Below are 24,755 nucleotides of genomic sequence, written 5' to 3' on the forward strand. Positions count from 1 at the left end.
GTCAAAAATGGGAAAATAAATTTCAAATAATGTTTATCATTATGTAAGTTATTTTTTAAGGTAAGGAATTGTGAAATGCCCCATGTGTTTCATACTTCTTAAGGATTTACATTACAGTATGTAATCAAATGTTTATTTTTTTTTCAAACTCTGTGCATCTGCAAGTGCAAACAAGTAGGTTTGAGCACTTGCACACACTTGCAGACAGTTGCACAGATCTCATCTCCATTTGGTATCTATTAAGGTACATGCTACTTTGCCAAGACACCCCAAAATCTTCCTGCTGTCCTGCAAGTGCTCCTGCCAATTAATTGAATTCACCTATTATGTTCAAACTCAGAACCAACTTGCAGACATCCTTGCAAAAGCACTCTACATCCCTCAAATCAAGCACCTAATAGAACTTATAGGTCTTTGACATTAACAACAGAATATTAGGGCTTGAAGGGGAGTATTCAACACACTGTGTTTTATGTCTCATTTACTAGTATAGCACAATGTATCTAGTATATAAGGGCACACATATATGTGCATATACCTATGTACCATTCCAAAACTCCCCATTCCAACATCCTCAGTATTGCTGAGGGTGTCAGTTACCTCCATGGTAGAAATATTGTTCATTCGGACTTAAAATCCGTCTGTGTCGTTTTCATCCGAAACAGGATGTTTCTGCTCATACATTGCGTATTAGGACAATGTCCTCATTTCTCAACAAGGGACACCCCTTGTATGCGATTTTGGAATCTCACACGTAATTGCCCTCTCTGGTTCGCTGAGTGGCTATAATATACAGAGTTCCTCAGGGACTGGAAGAGGATCGGCCCGGTGGATGGCTCCAGAACTCTTCAGCCCTCCTACCAATCACTCTGCAGTGCACACGAAGGAATCCGATATATGGGCGTTTGCCATGACGGTGTCTGTTGGTATCTTGCTTTGCTATGTCTATCAGTTGCCCTGACAAAGTCTGTACTTGGTGGCTTCAAGGAATTACTAGCGAAACGTAGGCCATAGTACCACAAGCTTAAGACCAATCTTCAAGTCGTTTTCGCTATCGTAAAAGGCGAACGTCCGGAGATGCCAGAGGACTCAGTTTGGCCTCGGAAATATCGCAGAGCCTGGCAGTTATGTGAAACTTGTTGGTCAGTAGACCCCGATTCTCGGCCTCTCTCGAGCAAAATCATTTCGTTATTGGGTGCTATTGATTCAACCGGAGCCACAATCGACGAAATGGGCGAAGTGAGCATATCAACACTTGCATGCTGCCTTTGATTGATTGGAACAAATATTTACTATGACTAGCCTACGGCAAATTCGGGGACAATAACAGAACAGAACGAAGCTGCAGTTCCTGCATCCATAGCATATAATCCAGTCGATGTAAGCGTAGATTCACAAATTTGTTGAAAGGATACACTTCGACTAACACCTTCCCAATTCTCTTGCAATGTAGTCCAAGGACAACAGCATTCAGACAGTAACCGTGAATACAGAAGACAAGCAAGAGGAGCGGTTAAGGGACCTGGAAGAATCTGTTGATGACTGTTGCAACCAACTAGCTCAATTTCCTCCTAATGATCCCTTTCGTCCCGAGTCACTAAGAAGACTTGCGGAGGCCTTACGCGATCGCTACCGGGAGGCTGGTCGGATAGAAGACTCTTGGGAATCCATACGACTCTACCGTGAGGCATTAGGACTCTTCCCTATAGGAAGCACCGATCGCATTGCTCTTCTGGAAGACATTGCGCTTTGTTTTTGTGCTCGATTCAAGAGAAATGGAGAGACGAAAGACATTCAGCAGATAGCCACACACTATCGCATGGCCTTGTCTCTTTGTACTGAGGATCATCCAGACCGTGACTACTTATTAGGAGAAGCAGGGTATTGGTTCGAAGAGCTCTATATGAATACTGGGAGAACTCGAGAGATAGAAGAAGCAATCTCGATAAATCGTGCCTGCCTTGCTCTTCGTCCGCGAGGTCACCCTCGGCGAGACACTGCTTTGACAAACTTGGCGTTCGGACTTTCGGAGCGATTCAAAGTAGGAAAGCGAGATGAGGATATCGATGAAGCAATCATGCTTGAGCGGGAAGCTCTATCTCTCCGTCCTGAAAGTCACAACAATCGAAGTCAGCTGCTAAATACCCTTGGTTATAAGCTTTACCTTCGGTATACGCACCGTGGCAATCCGTCAGACATTGAAGAATCAATAGAACGGCTACGCGCTGCACTAGCTCTTTGTCCTGAAGGCCACCATCAACACTATACCGCTATTTCGAGAAACCTCGCGAATGCTCTAGACGCCCGACTCAAACGTCTTGGACATATAAAGGATGGCGAAAAGGCGACAATGTCCCACCTAGCTGTGAACGGCTTGGGCAGGGCAACGCGACATGACGGACAGTAAAACTGACAGTGGATGGTCACTGCTCTTATATCCAGCAAGCTGTAGTGCTGTTGTAAAACGGTAACATCTCCTTGGCAATGGAAGTTACAATCGGAAAAAGCTAATAGTAGTTTCCATTTTCTCTATAGACACTTTATAATAAATATTGCGCTCTGCTAAGAGTCAATTCTCGCATAAATTTATGTATAGCTAGTCAGTTCTTATTTTGTTAATCCGTCAGGTCTAAAGAGCGGGCATGTACTGTAGTGTATGAACAAAGAACCTCAGAATACAATATTTCTTATCTGTAGGCTGCTGTTCCAATTTTTTTTTCAACGACAGAATTTCCTCATTAATGGCATTTGTAACACACCTCACATTTTCCAACCTTCATTAGGGTCGTACTAATCAATCCTGTTCTGTGGATGCCTCATACAAATACATTGAATATAGTAACACTTTCTGTAAACAAACCGATTGGATAACAGATACAGGCTACATTGGATCTTTTTAGCATAGATCTCCTCGGTGCATAATCTATAAGCCTTCAAATCTTACAGGAATTCAGATGTGCTCAACAAGACAAGCAGGAAGATAAACTTACAGTGAAAAATCGAAGCCTTGTTCAGCAAAACCATCTCTCATGAGATCGAGAAAGGAACCTAAGGAGTTCAGATGTCAGTGAAAGACTACAAAATAAATAATGCAATGGTTGGTCACATACTTGTGTCTCGATAGGATAAGTTTGCAACGTCAAACTCGAAGGACTCTGGACTAAAATTGTCGGGCAGAACGTTACTCCCATATAATGCCTTTAACCCAGTGTTACAACTGTAAAATAATGAATAGCATGAAGCTCACGGATCCAATATCCAAGCCATTAGCCATGGTTGTGTTAACAGCAGCCAAGGATCCTGGGACAGGTTGATTGTACGTTCCTCGAGGGGTAGGCTGCTGCATGTGTGAATACTCAGTGGGTTCATCATACTGGCCACTCTGGTGAACTTCAGTTGTCAGGATCAATGTGGACACAGATGGCCCCTATCATCTATGATGAGCTTTGGACTGGATATGAGGAAGCGATTAACGTACAGTGTGCGTACGCGCCATATTCCTGGTAACAGGTGCTTGATCGTCCAGGGAAGATTGTTGGCTCCGATATTTAGAGCTCCCTGCTGCAGCAATAGAATTGTCGGAGCTCGAGGCTGCCTCGCCTTCACGTAAATTTATTAAGCTCAAACTCGCAGACAACTATGTGGAATAAATGGTCAGCTAGATATGATAGTGAATGTATCTTCACTTTACTTGAGTAGTTGATGATCCGCAGTCGTGGAACATAGAATTGGACGGGAGTGGACCCGCAGGAGACGTCGGAGATAAAACTGTCTGTAATGTGCCCAACTTGACATTACTTACAAAGTTACGATAGTAGAAATAAAATACATACAGTCGCTTCATCTAAAGGACTGATAACAGTAGAGGCCACAGATTGAATGGTGTTGCTCCGGTGGCGAGTACGCGTGGAGCTGTATCGTGACAGAGTAAACAATTCGCCAACGACCAGTAAACGATGTCTTACCTTTTCCCATCTTCGAAAATAAAGCTAGCCGTCTGTGTCCAGTGGAAGTGTTCTCAGATGTCTGTAGGGAAGTGAGACTCGGGAATTCATACGATAACAGTGGGCCGTGCGACCAGCGGCTTTCCTGGCTCGCAAGCAATATGTTTTATTGCACATTGAGAACAGACTTCGGGAGGTCCACCGGAGCACTAACGACGTGGTGAGCTAGGACACTTTTACGGAGAACCGAGTATTATTGTCTACCCACCTTCTGCCTACTGCGCTTACATCCTGCACATGGAGCTCTATTCCTGGATCGAGCGGCGATGGAACGTTGGGTCATTGGATCCGCTTTCCGTCTGCGACGCGGCAATACGCTCTTGGAACCTCCTTTCATGACAGTCATGCTAACCCATGTATGTGGAGGATGGGCGGCGCCATTCGAGCACACGGGTATATATCGACTTGGTCATTGTTTTGTCGGGTGGACACAGCGATTTTTGATTTCGATACAAATTAAGCAAGTTCCTCTTTCGTTAACTTCCTTTCTATAGTTTTGCGCTTTTATGCGCTTGACGTCTAAGAAAGGAGAGAATATGTCGCCAGCATCGGGGCGAAGGTCGCGGGGTGAATCGCCGGCTTAGACAATTGGTGTGCCGACATTGATGGACGGCATATCAGTAAGCGCCGATACAAAGGAAGGCGCCCGTAGCAATACGGAGATTGTATAAATGTGCAAAATATCGGTACGAGCTGGTATAACATGTAATATCGTTATTTGGATGTACGTCCTTGTAGTACAAGAAAATTTGCGCACCGTGACCACAATTTATACCTAAAAACCAGCCAAATTTCACCACCACGACGGACCGAATAAACTTGGGATGCTTTAGGGACAGTGCATGGTGGATAAGCAGCTCAGGGAGGGGATTTGCATGCTGTCGAGGATCAACGACATTTAATGCTGGAGTAATCGGCGGGATGGAAAAACAGCAACCTTCTGAACCACTGTGAGTACCGCATTGCTCATTCCTCGTCTATCAGGAATGTAGCAGATAGTATCTGGGGAGGAGGGATGTTGTCTGCTTGATAGACATATGGTCAGTATTGATGGAATGTCGATGCCAGAGCTGATGTGCTCATGGACCTTTTTTACAGTGGGTGACGTCGTCCGTCATTCCTGCATGCTGGGGTCTTTGAAATCGTGAAGCTCTCAAAGGATGGCTGGATGTTGGCTTGTCCGATATGTCAATTGGGCGGCTGAGAGATCGTCGGATGGAGGGAAAAAGAGAACCACATTTCCTTGCACAAATCGGCCTCGGCTTCTCGACATGTTGAGATTACGTCGCGCGGGTGAGACAATCGAGCGCCGCTGTTGCTCCTGATCTACAATCATGTTCCGTCTCTTTCTGTTCATACGCATACGAGTTTCTTAGTCGCAAAGGCTTTACTTTTTCGCAGATGAGATTTGTCCTTTTATAAAAAAGTACAAACAGTCAGCACAGAGAGGGTAATAGCGAACTTGTCCCAATCGTATTAATATCAGTCAAATGAATCATGATTCATCATGGCATCAACACAAGTGATCTTCTCGTACCGTTAATCGAATCGAGAAACGATCTCAAGCGAGAAAATCCTTTCAAAGCTGTTGGTTTTCGATTTTTCCGTTCATCCTCTATTCACTCTTTCACACCGCTGAACATTGCAAGGCAAGGACACTCTGGACAAAGACGACTGCAGTCCGTTGCACTGTCCGATGAACAGCCACCAGGTTATTCTGATTCTGAGACGTTCCTGGGCCACTGTCGATCAATTTGTGTTTGTCTTGTTGAGACCGTTCCGTCGTCCTGACGAGGAATTTATCACCCGAAATATGGCTTAACTGTCTGGAGAACAGTATATCTAACCGTCAAACTCACCAGATACCATTATTGTCTTAATCTGAGATGAACTTCCGATGACGCCCTTTCCATGTGAGGTTGCCATGTAAGGTAGCTATATATACCTTGTCGACGCTCGTGTAATAGGGACTAGGAGAAGCTGGCCATGTCTAGGATACTGTTCCTGGCTTTCACTTCTGAGCCCGGATATTGAATACCCAATTCTCAAGAGTAGTATGTCTTTGCGAAAATGTAAGTTCAACATTTTATTTTAGTCTGATATTGCTACAATAGATGCTCGGGTTACTGACCAGACGTGCCCATATCATTTCAGACAGTTTCTCTTGACAAAGTACAATCAGTACATTCCTCTGAACGCACGATCGAGACCGTTGGATCAATCCAGTCAAGAATGGACCTATGTAGCTGCTCAAATGTGCAGAGTGCAACCACCTACATATGCCAGGCTGAAGAGGCGTCCAAGCCAGTAAATCGTTGCAAAAATTCGAGCCCTGGGCCGGTGCCCGTCCGTCGTTACCAAATCTAAGCTCAGGATAATGTTGCTGAACACTGTGAACACATAAATCAGCAGAGTTGTGCTGGGTTACAGCGTAGATCAAAGTTGAAGAACAAGACAATACTTGGGCGATTGACTTGTGTCCATCATTCTTGAAGCGCCATCAAGGCTTCCGTAATCCTCGCTGCTGAATGAGACTCATGCCACAGATCTGTCTCTCTTCTTCGTCCTAATGCTCCTGCTACTCGTCCACGGCGCCGCCCCTGCATATTTGCAATACACTCTGTTTATACCTTGTTTGAGGCGAAATTACCTGGAAGTCGCCTTCATGAGCTTCATTTTGACCCTACCCAAGACAAGCACAGAGACATGCAAGGAATCCGGCTGCACTATCGACCTGGGTTCATCAAGCGTTCCCAAACTCTTGTCGGCTTCATTCGCCGTTCAACATGAGGTTAATGTTCGCCTACGACTGCCCTTTCTCGTTCTCCACCCGGAATTGGGCCATTGCCTGCTGTAATTCTTGAGGGAGTCGCCTTACCAGGTTCTCGTGCCGTTCTGGAGCATGCCCTATAAATTTCTTTCCACTTTTTATGTAACTTTTCTCAATTTAAGCACTCCTCTCATCCTGACAACCGCTGTTCTTCTCACTGCTGTGTACACGGACATGGCGCCTCATCCATCTAGCGCAGACGCAACATCAGCAACTGATTCCACGACGGGGCGCCCTAGCGCACGATCCGTTTCTGCAAAGGAAAAAAATAGAAGACCGTGTCGGCCTTGCAGGAAAGTACGGCACAAGGTAGATTGTCATGCCAATACCTTTATATCGAATGCTGAAAGTACTCATCTCTTCCTGATAGTGTAAAGGAGGCACACCATGTCCCCGATGCATCCAGCGCAAGATTCAGGACAAGTGTATACTTGTGGAGGAAAGGACGTGGCTGCCTTCTGGGAGTCAAGTATGTGCTTACACCTATTAGCTCTCCTTCACAGATTGATTTCAACCATAGGATCCATTTGTCTATGAGCTGGGACAGAGGTTTGACACAACAACATCATATTAGGCTGCATTTCTGTTGACTTTAATATACCACGACTAGGACCAGAAAGACGACTAGGACCAGAAAGCAGACTTCCACATCTAGTGAAATTTCTTCGTCTATTCCTGCAGTAGCTGATTCAGTACGTCTTTGGGCCTGTCAGCATTGTTATCACAATATGCTAACATTGCCTAATACCATCAATCAGGCTGTTGACGCAGTACAGGGCCAGCTACCAATATTTCTGGACAGGCCTTGTTATACATCTCCAATCAACAATCAAGAGAATTTGGTACGTAGAGTATACACTCTGTATTGTGATAGTAATCTGACTCACACATTACTTGGTTTTGTCAGGCTGATCCAACTATGAGCCCTCCTGAAAGCAGCTCAATTCATGCTCAACAGGACAATCTCAACATAACTGGTTTGGGAAATGGCTCTGAGATAGCGTCAGAGCACTCAGAGAATTTTACAGTGCATGATTATATGAACCCGGCAAGTGCATTCATTACTTTATTGAGTGAGATACTAAGAAAGTCTATAGCAGGATCAAATAAACACAGACCCTGGTCAGAGTAATTGTACTGTTCTCAGTAAAGTATATGGACTGTATACTATTAAAGCTTCTCAATCTCATACACACGGTTTGTGGAAGGTTTCTGCAAGGCATCAGGTTTTTTCTGAGGAGCAACCTGGTATAATGGAAGACGGTAGTACGTTTAATTCTGGGGTAAGTATTGCTTCATTTTACAATGAGACTTATCTGAGCTTTTCCTGATGCACGCAGCAAAATGTACCCCCAAATTCACATATCATAGCCAGTACTAGATACGTTGGAGGAGTATGTTATCTCATTATCTACAATACGCCCAAAAGCTAATACACTTCCTGAAGCAATCGTATATATACAATGAACCCGGGAATTATGAGGTAGTTATGTCATGCTGCATGGTTAAAGAAACTCCTGACTCTTTTGGCTTAGCCGCAGACTTGTCAGAACGATACCGGGCAGCCACCAGGGAATGGTTTTGGTGATTCGGATATGTCCCCTATGGCAGAGGCAGGCCCTTCAGGTTGGAGCGCGTTTATGGTACGTAACTTTACGGCAGGACACGTTCAAGACACCTATAAGAATGGAATTCCCAGCCAGAAACTACGACGTTCCTCCCGACAGAAGAACAACTTCAGAAAATGATTGATTTAATAGCTCAGTATCCAGAGTAGTAAGTTTAGTCTCGGATTAATGTTGTAATTGATCTACTGACCATTTGTGTGCAGCCCTGAATACTATGGATCATTGTATCAAGCAGGTTTAGCCGGGTCGGAGAATCAAGCTTCTCATCCCTCCTCGTCATCTTTCCCAAATTAATCTTTGCAAGTCATGAAATTATAGATAATCTAGATCGTGCTTGATCATAGGCTTACGTCTTTTTTTTTCAGTGTTGTTTTACGAAGACATGTACTTTTATGTGTCAGTAGATTTGTGTAAATGCTACGTTTCTTTGGGTTCTGTTTGTAATGACTTGGTACTTACGGTTCATCCATTTAACCTTGGAGACGAAATTGCGCAATGTACACTTTATTTTCTTTGACGCAGGCGTCTTCTAGTCGAGTAATAAATAAGGCTGCAATATTTGTATAATGTCGGGATTATTCTAGTGTCATGTATGACCTTGTACGTCAGCATTTAATCTTTTGTGAATACGTTAAGTATCTCATTATTTCGTCAATATGCAGTGAACAAAATGGGGAGTTCCAGGGATTTGTCTAATGACCAAAACTATATTACAATCCAGAAACGTGAAGCCAGTAAGAAAATGGGCCACGGCCTAGTTTTGTCAAAGACGGAGAGTACGAAAAAAGGTGATCAATGGTAACATAATACTCCGGCGCATCCTGATATACAGCCTTGAAGATAAGAGTCAGACTTCAGATGAAATCAAGGAGCGAAGCGATCACGAACCAACCTAAAGCTATGACGCATTCGAGATGGTATCCAAATTGTGGTAGATCACATCTTCATCAGGTTGGGCAGAGCGTCGAAAAGTGATTGATAATGACTCGACGTCGCGTTTGAACGTGTCGGAAAGTGGTTCCGCGTCACGTTTAAACGTATCCGAGAGCGGTTCAGCGTCTCGTCGAAATGTGTCCGATAGTGGTTCTGCATCACGCTTGGACGCGCTCGATAAAGGTTCTGTGTCTCGTTTGTGATACTCCAGAGATGATATATCGTGCTGCACAGCCGAAGTCAGAGAAGCGCGACTAAGCCTATGATGCGCGCTTACGTTGTATAAAGGTGCTGCAGTTGAGCAGAGGACAAGGTGAAATATGGTGATGACGGCTAGAAGCCTCATGCTATTCGACGAAGCTCGGGGTTGAAGGGTAAGAAGAGGCAGAAGGGTGGTTCGAGAGGATTCGCCGAGTTCGTTGAGCGATTCTTCTCGCCTTTTATTCTTTCGCAAGCGAGTCTAATATTCGTAATTAGATATGACGCAGGGTCGCAGCTTTCCTCGGCCACGCATTTGACATGTCCAGCGCGCGACTCCATGTTGGAATGAGCGACGTGTTTCAATTGGTACGGTTGCAATTAAGGGTCGTGCAATCTTCTCCATTAGTCGACCAAGTCAGCGCGCGCGACAAGCCCGAGCACGCGCCAGCCACAGTATAGTGAACATGAGTCTGTGAGCAGGGTGGAAATCGTGATATATGAAGCCGCATGTGGCCTTGCGATACTGTCTTGCATTGTCAGAAAGAGGTCTTGGACAGAGGAAAAACTAACACGTTTCCTTCCATTTCTACTTATATGTACCCTCGCAGCTCTGTTTTATGGTTCTAGATCTCCCATCTTCTGCATACAGTATCTGTAGGCCGGTCATAGTTTGATCTCTCCGACACTAGCGCGAAGGAGAATGACAACGAAGACTGTCAAATAGCACGGTTACGTTCAAGTTGACATGCGCACCATTCATGAGTATTGAGTGGGATGTATGCACGAGCTGAATGGAGGACGAGAATGTGCGCGCTAAGATGGGGGCGACGCCACTTAACAATCCACTTGATCCTTCTGAGTCCTCGTTGCAAAGCGGCAGAGAACCGCAGATAAGTTGAATTTGTTATAAAGCAGGAAAGCGGTGCACAAGGTAAAAGCTAAAACGCTGAGCTTGTTGCAACTTTAATACCTATTTCCTCAGTAGAGTTTTCAGAAGCGTTCGAGATGCATCGCATATTAAAGAACTCAGTGATCGATTTGGCGAATCGCAAGCATGAAATCGAGTGGAGGTTTGCAACGAGGACATGAAGGAAGTCGATGAATTTGTCAATACCATAAGACGATGACAGAAATGTTTGATGGACAGGAGACAGACGTTTGTCTTGCTAAGTCGGTAAAGACATGAGGTGCACGGAAGCGGAAGGTAATTTGCTTCCGTCAACGACTCGCTTACGTAGTATTCATCACGTGCTAGAAAGTACGCACTAGGGCCGGCTTAGTTCATTATTACAACAAGGCAAAATACCTTGTATACAACCATTTATTTCCGTAATCAGCGCCGAGGATATAGCATATAAAAAGTACAAGACTTACAAGATCTATTTACTCTACCACCATTCGGATCTCACTCCCAGACATAACCCTCTGCAGCCCATTCAGGAAGACGGGTCTCAAATGAACCAAGACTGGCACTTGTGTAACGCAGTGCGTGTAAGAAGATGTATAGTTTCTCCGGTTTCGGGTCCGGACATAGAGGTAGGTAGCATTCCGGACAATAGAGCGCGTCAGATGAATTCTCAGGCCCGGCTAGATTCGTAGGTGCTTGAATCGGCGTGGAAATGGACAATTCGATCGTCTCAGATGACTCGGGGACTGGGTCTGTCTGGTCTTGAGTAGGAATTAGTTGAGTGATCGTGGTAGGTGAAGGAGCAGATGCTGATTCAGTAGCATTGATCTCTTCATCACGTCTGCTCTTAGGTTCCTTCTTCGTCGACTGCCTTTCCAATTTCTTTCTAGATTTTCTCGGCGGAGTATTCTGTTGTGCGTAAGCGAGTTGCACAACTTGTGGCGTTAGGGCACCTTTCGCACGGAAAACAACATCCCGCCACCGGCCCCAATCTTCATCTTCATCCTACGTAGAAGGCTTGTAAAACAGACGCTCACTTTCAAGAAAAAGATGAAGAAGCCAACCTTCTGGTTCCTCAGTCGAGTTATTATTTCAACAGCCTCTTTTGACAAAGGTACGGGAGAGCCGAGCCCGATATCGTGCCCAGTTTCTCGGGGTAGTTCACCTGGTGCCGGTGCTTCTCCAGTGTGCTTTGCGGTCAATGCAGCAGACTCTTCTTTCGTGCGCCACGCAGGGTTGAATCGCCTATCATTCCTTTTTTTCGTACGTTTCAGAGAGCCGGGGATATGGTTTGGTCCTGACGATGATGGTTCAGATTTTTTCTGCTCCTCATGTGCAGGTCTGGATCCAGCTCCCGTACTGATCGATTCGTGATCTGTCAGAGGAACAAATTCGCTATCTGGCCTGCGCCCTAGCCCTTCTGCAGTCGAATCCTCCAGACCAGGTGGAGGTTGGGGTGCTCGGCGCTCTTCGCTAGGAGTGATATCGATGCCTCCTTTGGCGACGTTTTCGCCCTGCTTCGCAAGGGATCCGAAATGTCCGATCCGACGAACAGGAAAATGCCAACGATATGTTCAGTAAAAACAGAGAGCATAAGGAAAGAAAACTACCCAAACCCTTGCATCCCCGTAAACAGCGTCGTTTGCAATGGGATGTCCTAAGAATTGCAGGTGTACACGAATCTGGTGTGCTTCATGATGTTAGGTTTTGGTGACAAGACATTGAGGAGCATTTCGACGTACATCGTCCAGTAATCGGACGACCTAAGTATGTGGTACAGAATGTCCACATGCATCATAAGAGGTGAGAAAGTGGAACATGAGTCAACACGTACAATGAACTACACTAGTATCGGTGATCTTGTCGTAATGCATGCGTTTAAACATTGTCTTCGCCTCCTACCCGACGAAAGTTACATCGCGGGACTACAGTATGATAAGAAGCACCTACCTTTCCCTCCGGATGCACGATGTTCAGACCCATCTGCCGGTCGACCGTCAAAAGCGGCTCTTCGCAAGTAATCTCCTCTCTGTATATTGTCTAAAGTTAGAGCTGAGTCAAAGACAACTGACAGTTGACGAGATGCTTACGCGGGAAACTCTCCGCGAACTCGCGCGACGTATTCCTTCTGGATTGTCCCGGAGGTGAACTCCGATGTGAGTGAACGGGCACGTTCCGATGACAATGCGATGATCATCAGTCCCGACGTCAATCGATCAAGACGATTTACCGCTATAGATAAGCATCAGCAAGTTTTTGGAACTCAGAGAAGGGCGGGTTGACTGACTATAGACATTTGAGAACCCGAAGTCATCTTTGAGAATTTCCACGAGAGAGTTCTTGAAGTACCGACCTGCGGCATGAACGGGCTATTGTAGAAGCGGTTAGAAGCACGTATCGACAAACAGAGAAGGAAAAGAAACGTACAATGCTGCCGGGCTTGTTTATGACAATGAATTCCCGCTCAATGTCATGGTGAAGAATCTCGACTGGTGTGGACGTTACGGGTGGTTCGTGTCTATGCACAATATTTCTAGTATTCTGTGAGACTAAGACCTTGGAGCAGTGCATACAAGCATGTCGTGTTATGCCACGTCCACGTACTCAAGCGTGTCCCCATTGCGAACAAGGGTACCAGGGCGTGCAATTTCGCCATTGATCGTAGTTACACCAGATTGCAAGGCATAACGCTGGGATCACGAATAGACGGATCGTCAAGCAAGAATAAGACCGGACCAGTAATAAGCAAACGCACATAGTATTCAACACTCCTGTCTCGAAACTCAGTAGAGATGACTTCCAAGATCTCCCTGTCAAACCAACGGGCCTTGGCATTCGTTCTATACGGATACCAATATGCTGGTATTTTCTTTAGACCTGGTCTGCCCTTAGAAGTCATTTGTGCACAGCTGGTGTTGGTGGAACCGTTATCATTTGATGCAGTCAGCGACAGAGAAACAGAAGCTCGGTATAACCCGCGCTCGAAATTTGAAGACAAGTTCTGAGCGTAGAAGCTTCGGACTGACCGACAGGTAACAGAACCCAGTTTGCTTTCCGTGAAGGGTTTGTTCAACAAAAAAACTAGAGCGATATCGTTAGCTGTACTAGTACAGGTATGTAGTATTCGTCATTCCTCAAAAGGTAAGTGTATCTGTAAGTGATTTGCGTTGACTTATAAGGCTGTAAGAGACACATCAAACCTTTGTCTTACATTTCTAGCATACATGAACACATTATACACACAAAAAAACATGAAAATACAAGCCATTTTGTGAAATTAATACAAAATTCTGTATTTTTTTGTACTTCACAATGTGTCGATCAAAGCATTGATCTACATCTAATTTCTATGTATGGCATGCAAATCACTTACAAATACATCTACCTTTTAAGGAATGACGAAGACTTTTGCTACATACCTGTACTAGAATTGTCACACGTGACATTACTGATTCTGCAGTCACACTTGTTGAATTCCATCTCTACCTTTCATCTCCAGCCTCCACAATGTCTACAGCCCACAGGCCAACATGGGACCCAGCTCAGGCGAAGGATGTCAAAGGTGGATCGCGTCAAATCTCAGCGCGCGATATCGCATCCCACACTAAGTTGAAATTTCGGTGCGTCTTTTTCGACTGTCCAGTCAGTGCCTGGTTGTCTAATGATGATCTAGACAACCTGGACAGACAGCAACGTCAGACGTAGTTAAACATGATCTACGTGCAGAACTACTGGAAGCAGAGCGCGCTGCTCGTGAGAAGAAGAGGAAGGCAGAAGGGAAACCTATGGTTGAGGACGAACCGGCTCCACCTGCAGTAGCTTCAGTGGGAGATAGTGAAACAAATAAACGACGAAAATTATTACAGGAGGCACTTGAGCTTGACAAAGATGACGATGATGAAAGCTCGGATGAGAAACGTGAGGCTAAGGGAGAGGGAGAAAGAAAAGAGAATGGATCAGATGAAGATGAGGAGTAAGTCACTTCCTATCTCCTGTCTTTCGCAGCTTGACGGCGCCATACAGTGATGATGACGAATCCGAGGAAGAGGACGAAACTGCAGAGCTTCTACGCGAGCTTGAAAGGATCAAACGTGAGCGCGCGGAGGAAAAGGAAAGACTAGAACGCGAGCAAAATGCCAAAACACAGATGGCGCGGGAGGAGGAAATTGCAACAGCGAATCCGCTACTCAATCTAGCCGCCGCCCTCGGACAAAATACAGGCGTCAGCACGACAGCACCTGGCACCTTTGCAGTGAAGCGGCGATGGGATGATGGTGCGTGTCCTCCCGTGTCGGCTCTGTGCCTTGTCTAATATCTTCACAGACTTGATCTTTAAAAATCAAGCGACAAACGTTGACAAGCCTTCTGGGCAATTTGTTAATGATCTCTTGCGGACCGAGTTCCATAAGAAATTCATGTCTAGATTTATTAAGGTAGAGTCCTTATCATTTTGGTTTGCACTGCGCGTCACTGACGTCTCTTTATCAGTAATACAACTGCTCTTTATCGCCTACATTCGATCACGGTATTTTATATAGCATGTTTATCGGCGTTCTACCATGCCGCATACGTACTCAACATTAATATCTCGGAAATTTCCTCGTTCAACAATGTTTCAGCTCGCATATAACAGATATCGACCTCAAATACCTTAGCGTCATTCCGCCGTTCCGCTGGACCGATGACTGAATGCCTTTGGCAACGATCGAACAATCGGATCCTTGTTTTTCTGGTACAAACGCATCTATCTCATAGAATTTGAATGATAACACCCCCCGGCGCGTGCGGAACCTTGCTTGCGGTCGGTCTTAGGGGCATTGCTATCTCCACAGACAAGATTCTTCTGGCAGGAGACAATGCACTATCTGATTCGCTCAGGGCTTTGCGGACGAAATTGACCAGACGATCGGTATTGCTCACTGAGAATGTCGGCATTGAGATGCATGGTCGGTCATTTCGGATTGGCCAGCGCTTTAGTGACATGAACAGCCAGCAGGTGAGCTTACAGCTTTCGCGACACGACCGAGGTAAAAGTCGTATGCAAGGTACGCTCTGCAGTAGCGTGCTGATGACTTCGACGTTGTAGATCCACATGATTGTCGATGAAGTGTTGACGAGATGCATTTTCCACATCTTTCTGTCAGCAGGAGTTTACAGAGTGCGCCGATTTACACTGTTCATTGGGTGAGCCATACGTCAGATTACGTAGAAGGGACGTACCGTGGATTATTGATCGCATTTTGCTGGCGCTGCTATCTCACTTTGGCCTCGAGATTACTCTATCCTCCCCAAACCGCCGGCAGGACTCCGCTCGGACATCCGGAATGAAATTGGCGGAGTGAGCTCCAGAATACTTACACTGCCGTTTCTCGGAGCTCACATGATAACAACAATTTCCCCATAAAACGTTAGAAATTCAATCATGCAAGTCTCAGCCAATAAGCTTGAACGGTTCGTTTTTAAATTTACTATCTTTTGGTAAGGCCTAGCTTCTTCGCGTCAAGCTATTGTCTGAAGGAACACAAGCTTCCGGAATTTAGCAAGACGACGGGCCGTGTCATACAATACGAGCGTCTAACTTCGATCGCATGCCACATCCAAGAACCCCGACCACCGGCTTGGATAGGACTGCAAGACTAAGCTCCACGGTGTTGAACGTAACGAATAGGAGATCTACTCGACGTTCGACAGAGCAGTCCTGTCTCAGCGTTTCTCGCTATCGTGCTGTACCATTTTTTTTCAAAGTAGTAGAACCAAGAGCTTGGTGACTGTATGGCACCTACATCAGCTTTGTGGGCCCTATTGAGAACCGGCTAGATATTGCCGGTCTGACTTCGCATCTTTTGTGCGAATAAGTATCGTGGCTCAAGCTCTGCTTCGATCTCCATGAAGTGTTGGGAACCGCGGAGTAAGTCAAATTTGGCACTCTTCTCCCGTCGTGGCTACAACCTGTACACAAAAACACGTCAATAAACGTCGATGTCGCATATCAATAGAACGCTTTGAAGAGATTGATGTTGACTGATTTTATTGCTGTTGAGCTTCTGATGCATTCTCGATTCGTTGGTTGAGTGAACCCAGGTGGGATGTTGTGGGCAAACTTCCAGTCTCACACGATATTTCATATGAACTAGGTGGGGATCTTCGGGTTCCTTGAGACATATTATTATGGCGATGCTAAATTGCGTTTGGCTGGAAAGGGCTCCGCTATTTTAATTCAATCCATCACTAAAGAGAGCATCATTTCGGCGACGATCTTTTCCCGAGGTTTGTGTAATTTGTACCGCATTTTATTTTGGTGATAGCCCATGACTAAAAGGGTAAGAAGGCAGCTTAAGCGACAGACCATGTTAATATTGATCGGGATTTCTGAAGATTCTATGTCAATGAAAGACTCTGTTTTCAATGAGTTTGGTAAAGCTGCACTCTCGCTTAACGCCGTTGCTCGGGTCTTAAACCTTCTGGCTCAGCTTAAGCTCGTGAATATTTGTTTTGAGTCTTCGAGGATCGACAGAATTTGGCATAGAAGGCCTTGTTATGCTTCTGAGTATGTTCTGATTCAGCATAATAGTTAGAGCACAAACGCTGAGACAATAATATATTCCACCGAGAAGTTCGGAATTCCGAGATAAATGGATCCATGCCATCTCCACTAGCTGTAGAATCTAAAAGAGTTTGAGAACGATGTTGGGGTTGGAGTGTACATGTGAACTAGTACCTGTAAAGAACGATGCACATTATTATGCCGAGTTCATCAGGAATAGGTTGGGCGACAACGTTGGAAAACCGCCTAGAATGCACGTAAAGGTCCAAAAAGATATATTCGACATGGGATCCGCGCTGACTTGGGTCATATCAAGTTATTATCACAAATGACTCACCGACTGCAGAGCTAAGACTTCAGAAAAGTCAAGCAATCATTTTCTCTGTGTTCGATGTCACTTGAGAAGCTATCTCACTGTCTCTAATTTGCGAAGGTGATCGACTGAGTAAAGAACCGCGAACGCGCTTGCTGAACTGTACCCGTAATCCTATTGCGCATGGTAACTACATAGATTAGAACAATTATCACCGTGGCTCTTCCGGATCTGCTTGGAGGCTATTGGACGAAGGCTGGAGTGCTACAGAGCGGCGCAAGTAGCCAGGCTTTCGTGTCGTAAATACACTCTAGCAACTGTCTTGAAGTCTGGAGCCAGTTTTGAGCACGTTCTGGTCGGTGTTAAGGAAATAACTAGCCATGGGTGAGAGTTTTCCATGAGTAGGATGGACACATCGAGCAAGGTTCCTACCCCCTCTGTGTACCGTAGTACCTATCGTTTGATTGCTGCTCTCCACTTCCACCATCATGACCAGAAAAAGCAGGTGATGATCGGCGCTGCATGTGCATGTTCCCAAAACGGATGGAGACTAACGAACGAACTTGTCCGCGTCAACGATGTTGCAGTGCATCTTTTCTCTACCTCGGCGTTGTTGGCTTTGTTACCTCGCTTCTGTGGTACTTCTCGAAGTATGCTCCTCCAGAACATCGCTATTGTGCTCGAAAGGACAACAACATGACACCTTAAGCACGCTCGATCTGGCTGCCAGCGAATTGAGTAAAAGGATATACAATGATTATTGACAGATGTCGCCCGTGCTCAAGTCATGACCTCCTGGACACAACACACAAAGCTTGTGATCGCGAGAGGACATGCCACTGACAGCTTATCTCCATCGCTCCCTGGACAAGAGCTCGGCGCGCGGTCCTGCTTACTTGAAGGTGCGAACCCACCTGGTCTAGTGTGGATGGATTGTCCGATCACCCAATACGCCGGATTTGTGTCCAACAAGACTTTAGCGGCTCTCAAGTAATCCCGGATCTGAATGCTGTCAATTCAGCAGGCGATATGCCTAGCCACCTGCTATCACGCCAGAGCTCTGTCCCAGCGGGGTCCTCGAACAAATCCGGTGAAGTGTTTTGAATTGCACATTTCTGGATGGTCCCACTGAACATCGGATATGATCTTAGATCATCCCGTAAGCACACTTCTTGCCAGCAGCCTTGTCTCACAGACCTGTGCTCCTCCCTGAGGTGTAAACAATAACACAGCTCGGCAATCATGTCTGCAACGGGATAAAAAGTGAGGTCTGCCAGACTTGTGGACTTCATCAACCCACCCCCGTCTCTCTCACGTCGCACAATGGGTAACACGTCCTCGCATATTCAGCACCCTTCCAAGCCTCGCGCCACTGCCAATCGTCCGTCAGCGCCGCACCACCCAAAGCTCGCTCATAAGCTCTCATGTATCACTGCATTCCCGTCCCAAGAGTCACTTCACTCAGGCAGCTCGTTCATCTCTGACACAAACTTGAGCGAGAAGCGCGCCGCCGTCATCCAACACTCGCTCGTCCGACCTGAAGATCATTCATTCGAGGAGGCTCCAGAGCTCAAGGAGGCATTCGATTCCTTCGTTGATACCTACCCTGAGTATCGTCAGACCTGGATCCTGGATTCACTTCGTCGAAGTGATTACACTCGGCTCACGCGCTCCGATGAAACCTATGTCGATTACATGGGTGGCTGTCTTTTCCCCGAAAGTCTCGTTCAAATACATGCAGACTTCCTCTCACGAAACATCATGGGTAACACTCATTCTGTCAGCAATAGGTCAGTAACAGAGTTTCAGATAGTGATTGATCTATTCGTTCTGACTGATTGAGGTCTTGCAGCTCCCAAACATCAACCAACCTCGCAATCGAGGCACGAAATGCTGTTCTTGACTTCTTCAAGGCACCGCCCGGCTATACTGTGAGTAGATTGGTTCCAAATTTTCGTATTGAAAGCGATGATGACTGAATCTCCTTAGGTAATCTTCACTCAAAATGCCACAGGGGCTCTGAAGCTCGTTGGGGAATCCTATCCATTCTGTGACGACGGAGCTTTCGTACTGGGGGTAGATTCACATAATAGTGTCAATGGCATTCGGCGCTTTGCATCACAAGCGGGTGCCCGAGTTGTTTACCTTCGATCGGGAAGCCGTGGGGGTGTAGATTTGGCAGAGACCGAGGTTTGGCAATTCATTCATAAGCGCCGGCATGAATTGATCCGTCATTCTTCTTTTGTGACTTCTCTAGAATGTACTCCTTGAAAATCGGCCTTCCTCATCGGGAGCACCTTGTCTTCTAGCTCTCACTGGACTTTCAAATATTTCAAACACCAAAAATCCACTTGAAATATGTGCATATGCAAAAAGACTTGGCTATCATACAGTCTTAGACGCGGCAGCACTAGCCACAACATCAGCAATTAATCTGACGGAAAGCCCCGGCATTGACGCCATGTGTGTTAGCTTCTACAAGATGTTTGGCTTCCCCACGTTAGTGCTCCCTTTCTCTATACACTTTTTCAATTTAGTTGACTGATAAATGAGAACAGCGGTGTTGGTGCACTGATAGTAAAAGAAGACTTCCTTCGAACTCTTCATCGGCCTTGGTTTGCGGGCGGCACGGTTGATGTAGTGCAGGTGCCTGGCTCACTTGTCACGATGGCGAGTGATCTCACTGAGCACTTCCAGGTAGGATTTCACACAGACATCCCTAATGCAGGCACTTTCTGACCGAACTCCAAATGCAGGATGGTACGATCAACTATCTTAGTCTGCCTGCAGTTACGCACGGTCTCCGCTTCCTCACCATGTACATGCCATTCCTCCCAATGCGATTGTCAGCTCTCACCCATTACCTCGTTGCGGGATTGGAGGGGCTTCGGCATGATGTCAATGGTAGTCGCGTGGCTAGAATATTATCCCGCTTACCGACACGGCGCTTAAGAGAAATTGGCGACCAAGCAAACTTCGGATCGACGGTTTCTTTGCACTTTCTAGACGTGAGCGAGGCTTCATCTATATTTGGCTTAATCACAGAGACTACTTTAACTGAACTTGATTGATTTCGGGATGTACAGTCAGATGGCATGATGCTTCCGTTATCTTTCATCGAGTATGCGGCTGCGCAGCGCCGAATCTCGCTCCGAACGGGATGCGTTTGCAATCCAGGAGGCGCGGCGGCGATAATTGGGATTGAAAGTGATATGGAGCAGTTATATGAAGGTGTGACCTTGCGAGACTTCGAATCGCGTGTGGGGCACGAGCTTGGTGTTGTCCGCATAAGTCTTGGACTCGCGAGCAACTTTGTCGATGTGTGGCGCGTAATGGAATTTGCACGGTGCCTGTCTATACAGGAAGAACGGCACATCTTACTGAAGGAGTGGAAGAAGTCTGGGAGGGGCCATGGACTACACTAATGGTTTTCTTCTCGCCTGTTACGTCTCTTCCTTCAATTAATTCATGACTATATTATCCGGAACAATCATCCCGGATCCAAAAGCTTCTCTGATTCTTTATTCCATTTGTATTTATCTATCCTGTGTATTCTCTTCCTGTAACAGTATCAGTCGCTCGTGTACTTGTATGGATTGGACGGATAAATGGCATCGGTTCGACGTACTAATTTTTCCCCGTGAGACTGGTGTGCAACCTAACAGCAACTCTCGAGACTCCACGCCCGTCAAATTTGACGATCGTCTTGAATTATTATTCTATGTTCCTTACCTGCTGCACATCTGTTGATGATTAAATGCAATGATTGAAGTCTACATCTAAATCAGGCAACTGATCGACGCTGATCGTGTTGTGTCAAGTGTTGCGTCGAAAGCGCGTTTGTCCTGTCTTGCCCTCCTTGCTCCTTGCCGTCTACCCTCTTAAAGGCATGGACTTTTTCTCTCAGACGTACAATGCGCTCAGAGGGCCAGCAGGGGCGCCTCAGTCTGCTCTCGAGGCAATCCAACGACTTTCCGGTCGTCTTTCGCCATCCACTTTACTAGCTGATCGACGAGCTGCTGTACTTTCGCTCAAGGGTCTATCACGCGATTGTAGAGCCGAAGTAGGACATTATGCTCTTGCGGATTTACTTGAAGTACTGGAGAACGATGCTGAGATTGACTCGGAAATCGGGAAGGCTGTGTTGGAAACACTGAATTCGCTTTGCGACGTTGGTGATGCGAGTCCTTCTGAGAGTAAAGCCTTGGGTTTGAAGTATACGGACGAAGTACTCAAGACCGATAAATCTGTGTCGAAGATATTCCTACTGCTTGCGGATAGTCACTTTTATGTCAAATATGCAGCGTTGGAGTTACTTTCTACGCTTCTGCATAATCGCAGACAGGTCGTACAGTCGTATTTCCTTAAAGCACAGAACGCACCTGCGAACGTGCTTGCTACGTTAGAAGATCGACGGGAGATCATTCGGAATGGTGAGCAGATTGAATCGAATTTTGTCAGTGGCTTATGGTCGTTAGAGGGATTGATCCTCTTACAGTCTCTTATTTCGCAAAGTCCGGATATCCAGAAACTATTTGCGTTTGAGGGGGCGTTTGATAAGCTCTTTAATATAATACAAAAAGAGGGTGGGATTGATGGAGGCACGATTGTCAAGGACTGCTTTACTTGTGTTGATGGCTTGTTGCGATTGAACACGTCCAATCAGACGTTCTTCAGAGAGACGGGACTGGCTGGCTTCCTTACGGCTCAGCTACTCTTTCCAACGAACCTTCCGCCAGAGGAATCTGCTCCGCAGGAATTCGCACTCCAATTCTGGGACGTTCAGAAGACTTCGAATGTTCGACTCGTTATTGGGATTGTCGGTCTGCTGGTTGGATCAAAAGGCAGTAATGTGCGCAATCGCTGAATTCGAGTTTCCTTGCCTCTTTATAATTAAAAGTAACGCAGGAAGCAGAAACAAACCTTCTCATTCGATGTCTAGTGGAGCTAGCTTTAGCGTCAAATGCACCTACAATCCTAAAGACACAAGTACGTACACGTTCTACAATCATTTCGTGTAACTTGATTCTAAATGAACTTTATACAGGCACTTCAACTTCTCCCAACCAATCTCAACTTCCCATTCATCTCCCACATCGTCACACCGTATTTACCTGTTCCCGATACGAACGGAGAAGAATGGGATCGTTTAGAGCCTATTGTTGCGCTTGATGCCTTGATTGAGTTGGTGGTCATGGGAGAGTATGGTGGATCCGGTGATAGCGGGACCAAGCAGAAAGCCAAGGAGGCTCTCTTATTAAGGACCATTGGGGCTGTGGTGTTTGAGGTGAGGCTCTGGGTTGTACCGATGATTTATGTGCCTGACGTTCTTTGTGCAGAACTATACCCGGAAAGAAGAGTTACGGCTCATCATCTTGAAAGCCATGTTGCCCAATGAGGGTTCGGATTGTTTCTTCAACAATGTGTTTCGGCCTAAATTGACTATTTCCCGTAGATCCGAACGCACCTCGACCTACACCAGCACTCTTACAATGTCTCGCTGCTCCTCCGAGTTCACCTCTGAACCCGAATGCGTCTTTATCGACTCACCTCGCTTCATGGCTTTTTGCATCCCTAATTCGTTCTTCATCACGCTGTAAACAACTCGCGCGACAGATAAAGCCCTCAGCAAGCACTGCACCCGCCGCGCAACAATTTTTCGTCCCAGCTGACGGTCCACCACCATCGGCAAGTGCGCAAGTGGCTTCGCCTGATGCAGAGAATGAAGAACCACAGACGATCATTGCCTTACTTGCTGAACATCTTTCTCTAGCGTTCTTGTCAAGACGACATGCTGCGAGTGCTGAAACGGAAAGAGATGCGAGAGAGTGGGATCGGTTGATCGTTGTGTACCTTGCGCTGCTTTCGCAGTGGTTATGGGAGGACCCGAAGGCTGTTCGGGAGTTTTTGGAGAATGGAGGTGTTGGAATGGTATGTTTATGTCATGATGCTTTATGCTTCTCTTTTTTACTTACTGATTTGTGGGGCTGCGTTCGTGCGATGCGCATGTCATTCATAGCTCGTCGAGCCGATAAACCAAACAAGTGACGTCGACCCGCTTGTTCAAGGACTATGCGGCTACCTTCTTGGCGTATGTTATGAGTTCAACCGTGAACCTGGCGAGATCACTCGGTTCGTTACATCTCTCTCTCTTATGAACGTACTGTCCATTCAACCTCATCTAACAATTTGACCATCGCACAGAGCAACCATCCATTCCATCCTAACACGACTAAGTCCCGACGCAGTCACCGCTCGAATGTCTCGTGTACGAGAGGACGAACGTTTTCGGGCGATCGGACCTGAAGATATCGTCCTACCGTATCGATTCCCCGCTATGCACTCTGCACCTACTGGCTCGGACGTGCATGAAGACCCTGATGTGGAGATTTGGTTCGATTGGGCGTTTGTTGATTTTTGGAAGAGTAATTACTGTATGTCTTATCCGTCTTTTGACTTTTGACTTTTTTATGTTTATGAGGGTTTTATCTAATTTTAAATTTTTTAACAGATACGATACAGAGAGCTGTCACTCTTGACCCGGATACATTGAGCTCTCAATCTGGTACGTCTTCGTCCAAAAAAGTCTTTTTTATTCTATAGCGTAACTCATATATGTGGCAAGTAGGCGAGAACGCAGAGTCAGCCATGCTAATCGCATCCCTCCGCGAGGTCATCCGAAATCAGGCATCTCAGATCGAGGAGCTACAATCGCAATTACAGGCTGCTCAGTCTCAGTCCGCAAAACCTACACCTACAGAAGTGCGTTTAAATTTATAAAAGCTTATACTTTAAATCACGAATATTTATTATGTTTACGGTATAGGATTTACAAGCTCAAGTTGCCGCTGCCACTGCGGCTTCAGCAGCAGAGGTACGCTCTCCTCTCCTCTCCTCTCCCCTCACTGTCTCATGGTCCCAACCTAACCAACATTACATTCACAGATCACGAACTTAAAATCCCAAATCACCTCGCTCACCGCGCAACTCGAAGTCGCACAACAAAAGAGCACAGATGCAGAAAAGGAGCAAGAAGACTTGCTCGTGCTTCTTGACGAACTGAGCACGAAGCGGAAGCGGGATAAGGAGACGATACGGAAGGCTGGGCTTGAAGTATCTGAAGATGAAGGTGATGGAGATGGAGACGGGGATGAGGCGGAGGAAGGAGAAGATTGAGTAAATGTATGCTTGTCTGTGTATGTGTGTATGGGTTGTATGGGCGGTACAATAGACGGTTATGTTGTACTTGCGGATTACGGACCTTGTCGTATTTTAACGGACCAGTCTGTATGAGTCGTGTGACACTGCCTTTCATCTACCGTTCTCCACTCTCTTCCGAGTCTATTTGTGAACAATAAGATTTTATAACGCTAGGAGAAAAAATCATACTACTTG

General features: G+C 46.1%; 8 protein-coding genes across 8 annotated transcripts; 5 read left to right on the top strand and 3 right to left on the bottom strand.

Annotated features, from left to right (window-relative positions):
• Positions 1-1,930: 1,930 nt before the first annotated feature.
• On the top strand, positions 1,931-2,254 carry FOMMEDRAFT_63228 (uncharacterized protein; the record flags this gene model as incomplete). Its single annotated transcript, XM_007262237.1, has 1 exon — positions 1,931-2,254. A coding segment is annotated over one exon (324 nt), but the record flags the coding sequence as incomplete, so codon positions are not given.
• A 545-nt stretch (positions 2,255-2,799) lies between these two features.
• FOMMEDRAFT_16744 (uncharacterized protein) lies at positions 2,800-5,165 on the bottom strand. The gene is made up of 11 exons (XM_007262238.1): positions 5,096-5,165; positions 4,942-5,029; positions 4,762-4,882; positions 4,213-4,697; positions 3,834-4,153; positions 3,692-3,772; positions 3,479-3,637; positions 3,248-3,427; positions 3,111-3,198; positions 2,991-3,048; positions 2,800-2,939 (listed from the first exon to the last, which is right to left on the bottom strand). The coding sequence occupies exons 6-11, from the start codon at positions 3,722-3,724 to the stop codon at positions 2,924-2,926; spliced, it is 534 nt and encodes a 177-aa protein (XP_007262300.1). The 5' UTR covers positions 3,725-3,772; positions 3,834-4,153; positions 4,213-4,697; positions 4,762-4,882; positions 4,942-5,029; positions 5,096-5,165; the 3' UTR covers positions 2,800-2,923.
• A 1,504-nt stretch (positions 5,166-6,669) lies between these two features.
• FOMMEDRAFT_151130 (uncharacterized protein) lies at positions 6,670-8,756 on the top strand (the record flags this gene model as incomplete). Its single annotated transcript, XM_007262239.1, has 13 exons — positions 6,670-6,857; positions 6,957-7,143; positions 7,205-7,303; positions 7,355-7,383; positions 7,445-7,526; positions 7,593-7,676; positions 7,742-7,907; positions 8,011-8,117; positions 8,175-8,228; positions 8,282-8,317; positions 8,370-8,477; positions 8,534-8,610; positions 8,666-8,756. 13 exons carry the CDS (start codon positions 6,670-6,672, stop codon positions 8,754-8,756), a joined length of 1,308 nt encoding a protein of 435 aa, XP_007262301.1.
• A 604-nt stretch (positions 8,757-9,360) lies between these two features.
• Positions 9,361-9,741, bottom strand: FOMMEDRAFT_131165 (uncharacterized protein; the record flags this gene model as incomplete). The annotated part of the gene is made up of 2 exons (XM_007262240.1): positions 9,361-9,621; positions 9,673-9,741. The coding sequence occupies 2 exons, from the start codon at positions 9,739-9,741 to the stop codon at positions 9,361-9,363; spliced, it is 330 nt and encodes a 109-aa protein (XP_007262302.1).
• Positions 9,742-11,001: 1,260 nt separating this feature from the next.
• On the bottom strand, positions 11,002-13,402 carry FOMMEDRAFT_138213 (pseudouridine synthase; the record flags this gene model as incomplete). The annotated part of the gene is made up of 11 exons (XM_007262241.1): positions 11,002-11,508; positions 11,568-12,017; positions 12,114-12,193; positions 12,246-12,266; positions 12,338-12,401; positions 12,454-12,532; positions 12,594-12,735; positions 12,791-12,872; positions 12,931-13,036; positions 13,108-13,193; positions 13,259-13,402. 11 exons carry the CDS (start codon positions 13,400-13,402, stop codon positions 11,002-11,004), a joined length of 1,761 nt encoding a protein of 586 aa, XP_007262303.1.
• Positions 13,403-14,010: 608 nt separating this feature from the next.
• FOMMEDRAFT_131167 (Cwf15/Cwc15 cell cycle control protein) lies at positions 14,011-14,977 on the top strand (the record flags this gene model as incomplete). The annotated part of the gene is made up of 5 exons (XM_007262242.1): positions 14,011-14,123; positions 14,177-14,476; positions 14,527-14,777; positions 14,827-14,920; positions 14,941-14,977. The coding sequence occupies 5 exons, from the start codon at positions 14,011-14,013 to the stop codon at positions 14,975-14,977; spliced, it is 795 nt and encodes a 264-aa protein (XP_007262304.1).
• Positions 14,978-18,174: 3,197 nt separating this feature from the next.
• On the top strand, positions 18,175-20,982 carry FOMMEDRAFT_16749 (PLP-dependent transferase). Its single transcript, XM_007262243.1, has 8 exons — positions 18,175-18,450; positions 18,512-19,150; positions 19,213-19,291; positions 19,350-19,550; positions 19,618-19,859; positions 19,919-20,057; positions 20,117-20,368; positions 20,447-20,982. Exons 2-8 carry the CDS (start codon positions 18,684-18,686, stop codon positions 20,783-20,785), a joined length of 1,719 nt encoding a protein of 572 aa, XP_007262305.1. The 5' UTR covers positions 18,175-18,450; positions 18,512-18,683; the 3' UTR covers positions 20,786-20,982.
• A 242-nt stretch (positions 20,983-21,224) lies between these two features.
• FOMMEDRAFT_101773 (uncharacterized protein) lies at positions 21,225-24,724 on the top strand. The gene is made up of 12 exons (XM_007262244.1): positions 21,225-21,793; positions 21,839-22,212; positions 22,269-22,349; positions 22,408-22,647; positions 22,700-22,760; positions 22,816-23,291; positions 23,380-23,492; positions 23,565-23,794; positions 23,872-23,925; positions 23,989-24,122; positions 24,187-24,234; positions 24,306-24,724. The coding sequence occupies exons 1-12, from the start codon at positions 21,250-21,252 to the stop codon at positions 24,534-24,536; spliced, it is 2,586 nt and encodes an 861-aa protein (XP_007262306.1). The 5' UTR covers positions 21,225-21,249; the 3' UTR covers positions 24,537-24,724.
• The last annotated feature ends 31 nt before the right edge of the window (positions 24,725-24,755 follow it).

Source organism: Fomitiporia mediterranea, assembly GCF_000271605.1.
Source record: "Fomitiporia mediterranea MF3/22 unplaced genomic scaffold FOMMEscaffold_1, whole genome shotgun sequence".
Taxonomy (NCBI): Eukaryota; Fungi; Basidiomycota; class Agaricomycetes; order Hymenochaetales; family Hymenochaetaceae; genus Fomitiporia; species Fomitiporia mediterranea.

Coding starts and splice junctions, on each gene's coding strand:
- FOMMEDRAFT_16744 (XM_007262238.1), bottom strand. CDS start 3,724: ATGTTCCACGACTGCGGATCATCAACTACTCAA. Junction 3,199..3,247: donor ATGGCTTGGATATTGGATCC/GTGAGCTTCATG, acceptor ACTGGGTTAAAG/GCATTATATGGGAGTAACGT. Junction 3,049..3,110: donor CTTATCCTATCGAGACACAA/GTATGTGACCAA, acceptor TGAACTCCTTAG/GTTCCTTTCTCGATCTCATG.
- FOMMEDRAFT_16749 (XM_007262243.1), top strand. CDS start 18,684: ATGGGTAACACGTCCTCGCATATTCAGCACCCTTCCAAGCCTCGCGCC. Junction 19,551..19,617: donor TAGATTTGGCAGAGACCGAG/GTTTGGCAATTC, acceptor TGACTTCTCTAG/AATGTACTCCTTGAAAATCG. Junction 19,860..19,918: donor AAGATGTTTGGCTTCCCCAC/GTTAGTGCTCCC, acceptor AAATGAGAACAG/CGGTGTTGGTGCACTGATAG.
- FOMMEDRAFT_101773 (XM_007262244.1), top strand. CDS start 21,250: ATGGACTTTTTCTCTCAGACGTACAATGCGCTCAGAGGGCCAGCAGGG. Junction 22,761..22,815: donor AGCCATGTTGCCCAATGAGG/GTTCGGATTGTT, acceptor TATTTCCCGTAG/ATCCGAACGCACCTCGACCT. Junction 24,235..24,305: donor CTGCGGCTTCAGCAGCAGAG/GTACGCTCTCCT, acceptor TTACATTCACAG/ATCACGAACTTAAAATCCCA.